This window comes from Squalius cephalus, assembly GCF_949319135.1.
Source record: "Squalius cephalus genome assembly, chromosome: 5".
In the NCBI taxonomy this organism is placed as follows: domain Eukaryota; kingdom Metazoa; phylum Chordata; class Actinopteri; order Cypriniformes; family Leuciscidae; genus Squalius; species Squalius cephalus.
In genome coordinates this window covers 4,228,271-4,243,589 of record NC_137126.1, presented here as the reverse complement: position 1 = coordinate 4,243,589, position 15,319 = coordinate 4,228,271, and the positions used below count along the sequence as shown (strand labels likewise).

Here is a 15,319-nt window from a genome sequence, read left to right as displayed (position 1 = left end):
CTTTAATAAGCAGGACAATGACATTTGACCTAGTGATGTGTTCACATTAAGTCTGCTATAATTGAATGATCATAAGATGATTGATCTTGATGCTAACAGATTGTATCTGACCACAATTGTGTTTGAATCTGAGTGTTGCCTGTGTATGTGTGCCTGACGAAGATTATTTTTATCAAAACATTGCTGTTATATTTTGCAAATGAAGGGAATAGTTAAACATAGGGCAGATCTTTCATTTTGATCCTTTTGAAGAAAGCCAAACAAGCATAGTACTAGTCTTTTGCCAAAATATTGAAGTTTAAAAATTGGCGATAAGGAACGAGCTACAATCCATAATGCCATAACTTTTGCAAATATGTAAAGAGGGCTTTCTTCTTATAAAATTCTAACGCTATTAACAATTGCAATGGTTTAAACTTCCACTAAAAAACGTTCAAGTTTGGACATGTAAAAATAATGCAACAGAATTATTCTCTCACCAGTGTATTGTACAAGCTTATATCTCCCTCTAGTCCAGTTTTGGCATGGTAAAACTTCACAATTGGGACTTTTGCAGTAGTAATAGGTAGGATGTTTCTCAGGCCTAAAATGAATGGATGGATAAATAGACATGGGTGTAAAACAAAAGCACTGATTTATTTGAAAAACAAGCATTTAAAGTAAACGGAGGTTGCCTGAGGCGTACAGAGAGGCTCTTTGTCATTTAATTTACCAGTCAGAAGATTAGAGCTTCTGACAGAGGACAATGTATAAGACAGTCTTTCCCTTCCTAAAAATGTCAAATCTATTTAATAGTGAACAATATAAACATGATTACTGAATGGAAGGAGTGCCTAGCGCAAACAACGGGCAATTTCACAATCACACCCAAAAAAAAAACCCTTACCATGGTGTTTCCGTAGAGCTTTGGCCAGGCTCTCAATAACAGCCATGTAGTCCAAGCCCTATCAGAGGAACCAGATTAGGAAACTTAATGAACACACAATAAAGGGTATACATAGTTCACAGTGCATAAATAGTTTATGCAGTCCGTTCATCTGGCTCTGGCTTCACGTTTTTCAAAGAAGTCTCTTCTGCTCAACAAGACTGCATTTATTTGATCAAAAATACAGCACAAACAGAAATATTATCACAGTTCAAAACAACTGTTTTCTGTGTGAATGTACTTTAAAATGTAATTTGATCAAAGTTGAATTTTCAGCATCATTACTCCAGTCTTCAGTGTCACATGATCCTTCAGAAATCATGCTAATATGCTGATTTGCTGCTCAAGAAACATTTATGATAATCATCAATGTTGAAAACAAAGTTGTGCTGCTTCATATTTTTGCATTTCTTCAGTATTCAGGATCAGAAAGTTTAAAAGAACAGCATTTTTTTTAAATAGAAATATTATGTAACATTATGAATATCCTTAACATCACTTTTGATCAATTTAATGCATGTTTGCGACCTTGTGTAGAAAGAGTCTTGGGACATTACCGCTGCCGTGTCCTGGCCTTCTAGAGTCATACAGATGTCCAAGTCACTCTGTTTAAAGCCAAACCCATTCTTGGATGAACCAAACAAAGCCAACTTGGCTCCTGATAAATAAATAAAAATACACATCAACAAATAAGTATCTGTATAGTCCTCTCATTAAATACATATAAAACAGTGGGTTACACTTTATTTTAAGGTGTCGTCGTTACAGTGTAATTATACATTTAAGTACTGAGTAATATTAAGCAACTACATGTACTTACTATAGGGTTAGGGTTTGGTTGAGGGTTAGTTGCATGTAATTATGCATATTTTACTGTTATTACTATGGTAAGTGCATGTAACATATGTAACAAGGACACTGTACAATAAAGTGTTACCAAACAGTATTTGACAAAATAGAGTAAAAGGCTGAATTTAGCAAAAAATGAGATATCCAGCTTAAAATCAAGTGGAATCTCACTGCTCTAATGAGGTGTATATTAAGCAAATTGTTCTGATTCGCCATTTTGTTTATTTGTGGACAATGTGTCGTGCAGCAATAAAGAAGAAACCTCTCAGTGCATTTAAATGGAAAAATACCAAACTTTACATACTTCGATTCTAAACAGTTTCACCAAGCGGCATTACCTGGCACTTGATCTCTCAGGTAAGTCTCAAAGTCTTGTAAAATGTGTTCTCTGACTTTCACCTCCACATCATCTGGTGCAAAGTCACCTAAATAAATGCAATCATTTTTACTGAGTCAGTGAAACTACATGCAAAAATGTAAGCAAAAGTTAGATTTTAACATTTAATAAAAACAAAGAAAGATGTATGTAAATACAAAAAAGATGCATGCAACAATGTGCACATGTAAAAACCCATAGATAACCGTAAAAGGAGTAGGAAAGGCAAAGACTTGAACTATTTGTCTATTTTGTCAGTTTACATTTGAAGAGTTCAGATGCAAAAGCCTCTAAGTGCCATCTGAATGAAAATTACCATTTAAGTGAAATTACTGAACTTAAATATACGAGCTTGATAAAAATTATCATTCAAGAAGAAAATTTCAGATGGCACTTAGAGGCTTTTGCATCTGAACTCTTCATTTCATCCTCAGGTTGAGTTCACTACAATAAAGGAAAAAATGAAAGAATGTCTTCATGTCAACATATATCCACCGCGTACTTACGGTAGCATTGCTCACAGACTTCATTGAGGATCTTCAGGAAGTCTAGAGTCATGGGTGGAAGGCGCTTTAACTCCACTCGCTTGAAGTCCTCGGGACAGTCCTGTTTTGAATGTCCGTCACTCTTGCAAAGGCCGCATATCACAATGGGGGACTAACAGAAAAAAAAAACGGATAATTTGTCACCATGAACAACATTCAATGGTGAATAAAGACTGATGCTGGAATTGCAGACGCATGAATTTGCATTGAAGTTAAAAGACATCATTACAATGTCAAAAGAAACATTTAAAGTGCCCCTATTATACTTTTTCGGATATTATCTTTCATGCCGTGTGTAATATAGTTTGTTTGTGAGAGTAAAAAATGTCTACAAAGTTTCAAAGATCAAAGTGCAGATAAATGGAGTTATAGTCTCCAATCACAACAGACTGGGCCGTCTGACCAATCAGATCATATACATCGAGCTGACGCTGTAATGTATATTATGAGAAAATTAAAGTGTTTTTTGACCCTGGATGAATGTAAACCTATTGTAGGAGCCTTTAAAATAGCATAATAGAGGCACTTTAATATTGCATTCTCAACAGTTGCTTGACAAGAGCAGCTGCATATCTGGCAACAATAACAAACATTAGTACATTTTACATTTAATACGTTTGGATGGTCTCACATAGACATGCAAACCATGAACATGAGAATGCATATTTACCTTGCCATCGCTGAAAACCCTCTTGGTGAAGACATAATGAACGCCTTCAAGGTCCGACTGCGTTCCTGCAGGCGATTCGGATTCAGATTTGGCACGCTCTGCTTTTGGCTTGATTTGGACAGATGCTGCTTCCTCGGGATCGCCTACATCGGATCCCACATCGTCACTCGTCTCCCGGTCGAAGGGGAAGATCTCGTCGCCAGAAGGATCACCACCAGATTCATCGAGCTCGATGTCATCGTCTACATCGTCGTCATCTTCCTCATCTTCTTCTTCACCCTACAAATGTGCACACTCAATTTAATTTCCTCAACTCAGAACTAATTCTTCAGTATTTCACATTTAGCTGAAATTATACAGTAAATGTATTAATAATGACCTTTTTCTTATTTTAACTGATTTCCTTGACCCACTGGCATTCTTCTGTCATTTTTGACCGAAAAATTAAGTTAATTTCTTAATTCATTGGAATGGTACGAAACTTGGTAAAGGTTTGATGATGATCAAACATGATTCAGAAAAGGTTAAATGGTCCTGTAAAAAATATTCACTCTTGAGCTCCTTGGAAATTAATGGGAGACGAATTTTATCTTGTGAAAACTTTTGGTACTGCGCCCAAACAAAATCTTACCGAAAGCTCAAAAGATATTAAGCTCAAAATTGGAACACAACTTGTTTAGAATTATGGCTTATATTTTATTGCAGTTTTAAGAGTAAAGCGTGATTTTAAAAATATATATTTCATATAAAAATATAAATAATATTTTTGTTAATTTTTCACAATACACATAAAATTCTGTTACTTTTTTAAAGTTCACTAAAAAAAAAAAAAAAAAAATTGCACTTCAACAATAATCTGGCAAGTGTCATCTTTGAAAGATCAAACTTAAGTGCTCTAGTCTAAAGCATTCAAGATTTACGACAGTTTAACTTGGAAATTTAATTTTCAGGTCTATGCTCAAAAAGTCAATAAATGGATTTTATACAAAAATATAACTTAGTATAAAAAAAAAAAAATCACCTAAAAATACAAAATATTAAATAAAAAACATTATCAACCAAAAATATAGTACATTTTTTTTGACCGACACGCGAAGAGCACTAGAGGGTAAGAAGAAAAATGTACCTGAGAAACTCTAATGCATATAAATTTAATGGGATCATATGAGGATCTAATTTTCCTTGATTTCAGAGCTGTTCCTAAACTCAACTGCATGATGAAAAGAAGATTATTTCTTCTCAAGCAACAGTAGTCAACATTTGAAGTGGATCAAAAAAAATTCATCAAAGTTATACATGAATTTTGAACTGTCTTAGGACAAACGTTGACTACTGTATTTACGCGCTTGCACACCTCAGTCTCGGCGTCAGAGTCGGCCTCTTCCTCATCGTCCTGCTCCAGCTCAATCATATAGTCAGAGTCTTCCAGATCTTCGGTACTGTGAGGACTGGATCTCACACGGGATCTGTTCAAATTCTCAGCTGGAGCTTTCTTGCTTTTCTTCACCGCGTCGACGTGATTCACGGATTTATCAGTTTGACTGTTTGAACGGACTTTCCCAGCTTTGCTTTTTGGAGAAGAAGCAAAGTACTTATAGGTTGTTTTGAGACAATGACACATATAGTCAAACATCATCTGACTACTCAACGTCCGAGCCACGTTCCTCTGGACGGCGAATGGATCTGAGAAAGAAAACAGAGATAAATATTGATATGTCTCATATCTAGGCAGACGTACACTACCAGTCAAAAGTTTTGGATCGGTAAGATGCTTTTAATGGTTTTAAAATAAGTAACTTCTGCTCATCAAGGCTGCATTTATTTGATAAAAAAAAAAATATTGTTAAATATTTAACCATTATGTTTTACATTTTAATATATTTTAAAATGTAATTTATTCCTGTGATCAAAGCTGAATTTTCAGCATCATTACTCCAGTCTGGAGTTATTGAATTAAATTGATCAAAAGTTTTTTCACATTTATAATGTGACAAAAGATTCTATTTCAGATAAATGCTGTTCTTTGTAACTTTCTATTCATCCAAGAATCCTAAAATAAAAATTGTACATAGTTTTCAACATTGATAATAATCATAAATGTTTCTTGATCATCAAATCATCATATTAGACTGATTTCTGAATGATCATGTGACACTGAAGACTGGAGTAATGATGCTGACAATTCAGCTTTGATCACAGGAATAAATTACATTTTACTATATATTCATATTGAAAACATCTGTTTTAAATTGTAATAATATTTCACAATATTACAGTTTTTTTTTTGTATTTTTAATTAAATAATTGCAGCCTTGGTGAACAGAAGAGACTTTTAAAAACATAAAAAATCTTACCGAACCAAAACTGTTGACTGATAGTGTACAGGTGAAACTTGAATATCGTGCAAAAAGTTATAATTTTGATGATTATGGCTTACAGCTTATGAAAACCCCAAATTCAAAATCTCAGAAAATATGAACATTACATGAAATCAGTAAAAAAAATACAAAATACAGAAATGTCAGCCCTCTGAAAAGCATAATCATGCATATGTATATAGTTATATATACTAAATATATTAGTTTCACCTTTTAATTTGAATTACTGAAATACATGAACTTTTGCACGATATTCTAATTTATCGAGTTTCACCTGTATATTAAAAAAAGAACTAGGTCACATGATGGCATGTATACCTTCTATTGCAATCCTCTTTTTGGGCCAGTCTTTCAGATCCCGCCACAAGTCACCGTTTGTGCGCACGCTAATGACTTTCTCGGGTATTTGAAATTCCAGTGAATAATATCGCAGTAACTCGACCCACAGCTTCCCCAGCTGTACAGGAGGACTTCGGTCTTTGAAAACCAGTGGAGACTATTTAGGAAAAAAACAAATCAAAACAATGAACCAATAGGTTAAAAAAATACTATGGAAGCTTGTTTCCGCCAAGGAATACAAAATAAAAGTTAATTGACTTTTTCCATCTCGCAATTCTTTTTTGTCCTTAGAAATGCGAGTTTATACCGCACAATATTTTTTTTTAAATTGCAATATAGTTATAATATATAGATATAAACTTTGTGAGTTATAAAGTCTGAATTGCGAGATAAGCCCTGTGCGGACGAGACTGGTTTTCTAAATGATATTTGAGTCACAATTCTTATCACCTGATGTCTGTGATTTCATGTCCTGATTTGGACGGGACTATGCTAGTGTGTTTATTAGAGGTGGGAGTGTGTGAGTGTGTGTTTTCTAGACGTGGGCGTTACAGAAGGTCATCTGTGGTCTAGTGTTCAACATGTAAGATTGTTTTCGATTTCGCACGGGATTCGATTTCTCAGAGGACCGCTGAATTCGCTGAAAAACTGTGGGCAATTTGCCCTTGAATTTATAAAATCGCAAAGTACACTCGTGAAACAGGAATTTCTCAATGAAAACTAGTCTCATCCGAATAGGGCTATTTAATCATATAAGATATAAGCTTGCAATTCTGATCTATTTTCTCACAATTGCGAGTTTTTAACCTCATAATTCTGACATTATAAATCGCAATTGTGAGAAAAAAGTCAGTTTTTTTTTTTTAAACCTTTTGATGCAGAACACATGAATAACTGGGAACACACTGACCTTCCCCTTCTTGATGAGTTTGTCTTTATCTTGTGAATCGTTTGAGGTTGGATCGTATACCCAAAGCACGTGTCCTTTCTCAACCCCGGTGATGGAGAAACTCTTCAGTTTACTCACATGCAAACCCTAAAACAAGACACAACATCAGTCTCTGCATCGGAAATAAAACAAATTAAACTTCGCAATGAAAATCATTTCTCACAGGAATTTCCAGAACAAACAGGAACAATTTTCTAAATTGTCTAGTTTAAGTTTTGTATTTTATGGGTGGGGTTTCCAGTAGTAATGCCATTCTGTTGTTCATTATAGATGTGTGCGATCTGTATCGTCTATGATAATTTAATGATGTGTGAAGCTGACATTATCAAGTATGTCAAAAACTTTGAAAAATTACATAAAAAACAGGCCTTGAGAGTGATATCACTTTCACTGCATGATGTAGTTTGAGAGTTTGTCTCAAATTTCTATGAAATATTTAAACAATATCACGCCCTTTTGTAAAACTTTTATACATATTTTTGTCAATATCACACATACCTAGTTCATTACAGGGCTTTCTGAAATACTTGATAGTGATTGGTCAGTTGCAGCATTCCCTTGTTTGTATGTTGATCATTAAACTGTAAAACTGGCCATGTCCAATATATTGGTAACACTATTTAAATCCTTCATTTATAATGCATTATAAAAGTATTTTTAATGCATTAATTATGCATGCACCTTATAATGCATTATATGATCTCATGAATAATTGTAACCTCAGTTATGGATTATACATAAATGCTTTAAGAAAAGTGTTATCAAATAATTTCAGGTTGGATTTCAAACTTTAATTTCCCATATTTATTCATGAGATGAGTTTCTGTGTAATAAGCGGGATAATTATAGCATTAGGGTCTGCTTGATTACAGTGTCGGGGTTTAATTTATTTTTGCAATAATGTCCGGCTGACTGCAGATTATCTCAGGTTACCTCTCCAAAAGGATCCAGATGCAATAATCAGGCATTGGTCCTATAAACTTGAATAAATGATGCATTAATGTTGAATCACACACCACGTGTTCGAGGTATGAAGGTAAGACGGGTTCCTTGCGTCGTTGCAAGAAGCTGATGACCATGAGGGTAAAGCAGTAGGATGGAAGTCCACCTTCTTCCATCTGGTCTACACAACAGATCTAATTCACACAAACAAAAAAACATCACATATTATGAGTATATAAATAAGCATGCAGATCTTTACAGTTCTTTATGCTGTTTCACTGTACAGTAAAAATGCTACCTATTAAATCCATGCAATATTATATTTAACTAACATGCCATATGTGACCCTGAACCACAAAACCAGTCTCGAGTCGCACGGGTATATTTGTGGCAATAGCCAACAATACATTGTATGGGTCAAAATTATCGATTTTTCTTTTATACAAAAAATCATTAGGATATTAAGTAAAGATCATGTTCCATGAAGATATTTTTTACACTTCCTACCGTAAATATATAAAACATGTATTTTTGTGAGTGAATGCGGCACAATCGCCAACATAAATGGACAACTTTAAAGGAGATTTTCTCAATGTTTCGATTTTTTTGCACCCAAATATGGTCATATCCTAACAAACCATACATCAATGGAAAGCTTATGTATTCAGCTTTCAGATGATGTATGAATCTCAATTTGAAAAAATTGACCCATGTGACCCATGAGAACCATAGTAAACAAAACATGCAATTTTGCATTTTAAACTTGGCTGTAAAAACCTCCAGACTGTCTATTAGATCAGATAACACTGAGCACGTCAGTCTCACCTTAGCCCAGAATCTGAAGCATATGATCAGCGGAATGAGCTGCGCTTCCAGACTCGCCATCTCGGTCAAATATGCTGTTGTTATGCATGCACTTTCATTGCCAGCACTGACTTTGCAGATCAGACCACTTAAAAACATCAAAAAGAGATTAAAAAAACAAAACATATAACATAAGTTTAAAGCAGTTTTAAAAAAGACAACTATTCCTGTCAATGAATTTAACATGCACTACCATTACAAATGTTTTTGAAAGAACTCACAAAGGCTGAATTTATTTGATAAAAAATACAGTAAAAATAGTGATATATTATTACAATTTAAAAAAAGATGTTTTCTATGTGAATATATTATTCCTGTAATCAAAGCTGAATTTTCTTCAGTGCCACATGATCCTTCAGAAATCATTCTAATATGATGATTTGAGGCTCAAGAAACATTTCTGATTATTATCAATGTTGAAAACATTTGTGCTGCTTCATATTTTTTTAGGATCCTTTGATTAATAGAGTTCAGAATAAACACATTTATTTGAAATAGATTTTTTTGTAACATTGAAGATGCCTTTACTGTCACTTTATCAATTTAATGCATGAACAATGCTGAATAAACGTATTATTATTATTTTTTAATCTTACTGACTCGAAAAACCTTTTGACATTAGTGTACATTTAAAAAAGAAAATACAATAAAACAATATAAAAAACTTCATAAAACTATATATACACATTTAAATGCAGTTAAGGAAACAGACCTTGATTTCTCTCTGCACACGACTACAGGCATCCTCCTATGGAAGTCTCCCTCCACATTGACAAAAAGATCTGCAATTATGAAAATAAAACAGTGAGGAAAATTAAAACATACCATTGTTATTCTATATTGGTGGGTGCTTTTTTGTGAATAAGTTTTTGCATTTATTACGGTTTTTTATTTTATCTATAATGCTTTTATATTTTCAGTCATAACAAAACATAACTATTTTTTGGCCAAAATTTCAGCATCAGTGTATCTCGAAACTCAATATCCTGCTCTGTTTCTTTTCACCATGGCCAAATATAACACACAATTTTTATTTGCTGTCACTGCTTTTCAACTTACCACTTTTAGAGAGATGCTCTTGAGCCACGAGCAGAATATCAGGATGCTGGAACTGATGAGAGATGTATTTTTCTTAATTACAAAACAATTATTGACCACACTTCATCAGCAAAAGTCAAAGATTATTATTGAAAAAATTCATTTTTGTAAAACACGTCACCCAAATCCACGGCTAGCTGTGCATTAAATGATTTGAATGCACTCGGGAAGTTCTTGGCCTCCATGTCATGCATTAAAATCATTTAATGCACAGCTAGCCGAAGAGTTTTTCCCTTAATTAAAGGCTTTTAAACTGCATATGCCATGGTTTATGTGTTAGCTATCATAGTGTACACACACTCACACAGCAAACTTTAACACTGTGTCTAAATGTCAGCGATAATTAGCTTGTATCAGGGGTTTGAGACAATAATAGCTCTAAGTCTGATAAGAGCCTTAATAAATGATATTGCTTTGTGATGCCTGTATTAACAACTGAAGAGAGTAAAGTTCACTTCATGCTAGGTTTAATCAAGATGTTGTGCACAGTCTAGATAGAATTTCTAAATACAGACACAAATGTAACTTCAAAAAAGGACACAAGGATCAAATAAAAAATGACAATAAATATAAAGTGATCAACCTTAGAAGACAAAGCCATCAGATGTAAAAGGTCAACTGTGAGAACATTTCTAATAAGCACTTCATACTCACATGGGATGGAAACTTCACATCAATGTTTACATCAGAATCTTTGAAGCCGAACTTGGTGGAGGAAGATCCATATAACCTGAACTGGCATTCTGAAGGGGAAAAGAGAGCAAAATGCATGGAGGAATTATCAGAGCTGCACAATTAATCGTTAAAAGATCGCAATCTCATTGACAGTGATTCAGCTCTGTCTATTATAGCTTTGACGAGTAAGAACATTCACCCAGAGAGAGCAGTTGTTGTCATGTACAGGTTCTGAAACAGCTTCGCAAACACACAGTTTCATTATTTCTGTCTTACGATACTTCAAATCATTACAGAAGTACTGGGATAAAAGTTTATAGTTCTGATATAAACACTACGAAAAAATTAGAGCAAATCACCTTCTGAAAGTAACTTGACGCTGCAAATAAAGATCGTATTGATTACATCGTTACACCAGTAGGTGGCGACAAGTGACTGTTAAAAAATGCATTTGTCATTGAATCATCAAAAACGCTGATTCATCCAGTAATGACATGTGAAGTCTTAATGAATGTTAATTTCTTTTTAATGATTCAAATTAAATAGACTGCTTCATTTTGTCACAACCTCTAGTAAATTACATTTTATTTTGTTTAATTGTTTATTCAGAATCATGTTCATCGTCTCTATTTTAGACCATAAAATTGTGATTCTCAATTTCTCCAGAATCGTGCAGCTCTAAAAAGCATCAAATGAAGGATTCAATGAGCTTTACACTGTTAAATACCTGGAAGGAAAGGTTGAAGGACTTTCTGAACGAGAGCGAGAATATTTTGGCGTTGTTCTAAATCCTGATCGTTCAATCCGAACTCATTGACCACACTTTCCAGCGCAGAGCTGATCAAATGACACTGGGCTTTTCCAGGAGGCAGGATGTTCAACAGCAGCGCCAGCTTCTGCAGTTCCTGTGGAGAGGAGACACATGTCAGACATGAATGACCAGCACAGCAGTGTGAGCCTGACAGCCTGATCATCATTTTGTAATCTGACTCCTCGCCTTGGCTTTCTTCCTGTGGGATCTTTCTCTGATGTGAGCGAGCGCTGGAGAGACGTCTTCACAGAACACCTTACACTTATCACATCTGAACTTCAGGCTGATGTTTGGCTAAAAAAGAAACAAAATCAGATTACATCGACAAATATGATCAATGCACAAAGTTTGTTTGTTTTGTGGAAGAAATTAATACTTTTATTCATCAAGGACGCATTAAATTGATCAAAAGTGACAGTAAAGAAAGACTGGGCTGTGAAACAATTAATCGCATACATACATACATACACAAATGCACACAGTATATACATGCAAATATTTTTTTAAATATACATGCATGTGTGTGTATTTATACAAAATAGTTATACACAATACATACACATATATATTATGTATACACAAACTTTTATTTTGGATGTGATTACTCGTTTCACAGGACTAATTTCAACTATATCAATTTATATTCATCAAGGAATCCTGAAAAATAAAATGTTTCACAGGTTCCACAAAAATCCGAAGCAGCAAAAACTGTTTTCAACACTGATAATAATAATCAGAAATGTTTCTTGAGCATTAAATCATCATATTAGAATGATTTCTGAAGGATCATGTGACACTGAAGACTGAAATTCAGCTTTACATCACAGGATTAAATGACATTTTACAATATATTCAATAGAATAGAAGTTATTTTAAATTATAAAAATATTTCACAATTTTACTGCGAGTGAATTACAGTAAATGTGATTTTATAAATGGAGCCTGACTATAAACTTTTAAATGGAAGCATATTAAGCCACTGAATTTTGGTTATATATGCTTTAATAGTAAACGCACAGCTCTAATAATTGTAAACATGTAGGATTGCAGTACCAAGATACTCTTTAAAGTACCGTGTAAAGATTATGGTACATAAATACAGTATTCCTGAACCACAGAATAGTTTTTTTTAAAGAATATCTCTTTTCTAAATCATGACATTTTGCCCAGAACACTATTTAAATACTGTCTATAACTTTCCAAACCTCTTTCTGGTCACAATCACTGCCTTCGGCTTCCAGGCACAGCTGTAAGACGTCCCGTCTGGTGAGGCAGCTTTCAATCGACACCATCCTCTTCTGCAGGCTGTCTGATGGACAAACGACAGGTAGACAGATATTAGCTACATTTCAATCTAATTCCATAATTACACGAAAGCTTCTTATTAGGGATGCACGATATGTATCGGCCACCATATCGGTATCAGCCGATACATGTTAACTGAAAACAGAAACAGAAAGCAATGCATAAGGATGTAGAGTAACAACGCCCAGTTCCAGGAATGCACTAATATTTTGTTGGTAGTACCAGTTTATAACAATTATTAGTTAACACTAAGTTGTCAACAATAATAACTCATCGTTACACTACATCCTTATGCATCGCTTTCTGCAGGACTTTTACGGGCTTTTCCCAAACCCCTGAAGTGAAGTCGACGTCCGGGTTAGCGGTAACATGAGCCGTCAGGCAAGTGTTATTTAAATAAACTCCTGATGTACTTACAAACTTTCCAATGCCTCGTTTTATGAGTACAGAACCTATGTGTACTACTGTATACGTTTGGTACCATTCTGGGCATTATTAGTGCGGTAATTTACCAGATACAACCTTGGATCCATTAGCGCCTGCACTAAGCCATCCGGCTGATCTCTCTAAATAAGCTCTAACTTTAATAATGTTCAACCAAGGGGAAAAAGGCTTCTCGGGGGTGTTTGGCTCGAGGTCATGGTGCAAAGGACCCTAGGTTGATTTTACTCCGAACCATCCCTTTAAGTGCAACATGCACAGCACAAGTCTGTCATATCGGCTACATAAAATTATAATGAGAACATTATAATTGTGTGCTTGGGCCATGGCTTTTAATGGTGAGACTTTTTGTAATCAGGCTCTCAAAAATTATATAGAAATTTGTATATCGGTTATCGGCTTTCAAATAAAAAGAATTATCGGTATGGCCAAAATTTTCATATCGGGCATCCCTATTTTTATACATATTTCACCATGTCTGTCTCGTCGCTCTCTCCAGTTCCTCCGCTCCGCAGGAGAACCTCTCTGGACTCGTTCCTGGTGAGAAGGACTCTGTCCAAACACTCTTCCCTCAGGCAGCGAGGCTTTGCCTCTTCTATTCCCGTCACTTTCACCGGCTCGACCGTGACCCCACTTCGCTTTCGGGCTGTAACTGCGTTCATGGCTCACATGATCGCGTCCCAACGGGCTCCTCCAGCTCTCAGCTTCATCGGCTTCCTTCTGCCTCCTGTATCGTGGAGAGAACTTCCGGTTTCCCCTATCAGCCATCGTGGATCTGGATTTATAGGTGGGAAACAAAACAATCTGTTAATTTAATTTCCTATTATCACTGTAAAGCTGCTTTGAAACAGTCTATATTGTTAAAAGAGCTATATAAATGAAGGTGACTTGAAACAAACAAGATTAATATGGAAGGAATAAGAATAAAATCCCAGTGATAAAGTGCCACCTTCACAGCAATTTTGATTATGAGGTTTCATAAAACCCATAAAGTGATGATTAATAATAATCCTTAGTTTTAATTCACAAGTATTTATTAACAATTATTTAATGAATGTTGACGTGGATTCAATGTTTAGTGAGTCTATTGGAATTCAAAAATGATCGATATTTCAATTGGACTCATTTTTGACTGTGACAGTGTGGATTATTTACTTGGATCAAAGATCAGATATCGTAATATTTCTGCGTGTATGGTGTGAAAGTATGAAATGGTGAACTAAAACACACGTAGAGTTCCTGTGTATCGGCAGCTTCTGCTCGAGGACAAAGAGCAGCTCGTGAAAAGCTGCCGTGTCATAACGTTACACGAGTCAAACTGACAGGAAAAACACAACAGCCCGTTTAACGTGATCATGCCAAACTCACCCAATCTAACAACAGTCTTGCTTTATAAACACGAGCGCGACATCTTTGATTCCCGTGAGGTAACTGTAACATGCAGGTGTTTGTCTGACTCTGAACCTATGTCACTTCCGTCCACTTTTCTGTCAAATCATCTGACGTTCAACAGTTAATAAGAGCATGACATTTTGCCATTTAACTCTTAATCAAACGTAAATAAATTCTGATTTTAATAACGTGGTTTTAAGTAACAAACTTGTCTTTTGATATTGGAATTGTTAATTTCCTATACGATGTTTGCACTTTCAACTTCCGGGTTCTATGTGATTCCAAAATAAAAGCTTCTTTTTCAAAATAAAAGCTTTATTCTACTCACTATATTACTGTGCTGTAATGTATATGTCTGATTTATTTATTTAATTAATGTGTTTATTTTAAACAATGTTTTATTTAATCTTATTTATTTATTTTTACACTTTTTACACTCCACGGACCCCCTAGCACTCCTTTGCGGCCCCCCAGTTTGAAAACCTTATTATTGAATCATTTGACCAGATTGCAATTCTCTAAAACATGCAGCAAACCAACAGCATCAAGTCTCCTTTTAACTAATTTGTGTTTTTAGCGGTAGAAGTTGCTAGATCAGTGTATCAGAGCCAATCAAAACCAGCAGAATGACCAATTAAACTAAACTAAAAAACAAAATTCTAATTATGCCACTCCCTTACCTATAATACATATTTTAGTCACTGTTATGCAATCCACAGTTTCATAAATTAGGACCAGTGTCCCTTCCACACAAAAATAG

General features: G+C 34.8%; 1 protein-coding gene across 2 annotated transcripts in view; it reads right to left on the bottom strand.

Annotated features, from left to right (window-relative positions):
• Positions 1 to 14,834, bottom strand: part of tut7 (terminal uridylyl transferase 7) — a 32,716-nt gene extending 17,882 nt beyond the window's left edge. The window contains exons 1-19 of one of the 2 annotated variants that reach the window (XM_079872174.1): positions 14,536 to 14,834; positions 13,641 to 13,942; positions 12,627 to 12,730; positions 11,608 to 11,715; positions 11,338 to 11,515; positions 10,590 to 10,678; positions 9,897 to 9,948; positions 9,550 to 9,619; positions 8,799 to 8,925; positions 8,048 to 8,167; positions 6,993 to 7,118; positions 6,062 to 6,239; positions 4,720 to 5,048; positions 3,366 to 3,644; positions 2,657 to 2,807; positions 2,113 to 2,199; positions 1,483 to 1,583; positions 887 to 944; positions 480 to 583 (exon numbers count right to left, since the gene is read on the bottom strand). In XM_079872174.1, coding sequence (XP_079728300.1) covers positions 480 to 583; positions 887 to 944; positions 1,483 to 1,583; positions 2,113 to 2,199; positions 2,657 to 2,807; positions 3,366 to 3,644; positions 4,720 to 5,048; positions 6,062 to 6,239; positions 6,993 to 7,118; positions 8,048 to 8,167; positions 8,799 to 8,925; positions 9,550 to 9,619; positions 9,897 to 9,948; positions 10,590 to 10,678; positions 11,338 to 11,515; positions 11,608 to 11,715; positions 12,627 to 12,730; positions 13,641 to 13,935 — 2,556 coding nt within the window. In that variant the 5' untranslated portion in view covers positions 13,936 to 13,942; positions 14,536 to 14,834. The remainder of the gene's footprint in view (positions 1 to 479; positions 584 to 886; positions 945 to 1,482; positions 1,584 to 2,112; positions 2,200 to 2,656; positions 2,808 to 3,365; positions 3,645 to 4,719; positions 5,049 to 6,061; positions 6,240 to 6,992; positions 7,119 to 8,047; positions 8,168 to 8,798; positions 8,926 to 9,549; positions 9,620 to 9,896; positions 9,949 to 10,589; positions 10,679 to 11,337; positions 11,516 to 11,607; positions 11,716 to 12,626; positions 12,731 to 13,640; positions 13,943 to 14,535) is intronic. The other variant, XM_079872175.1, reaches the window with a different exon arrangement.
• Positions 14,835 to 15,319: the final 485 nt, after the last annotated feature.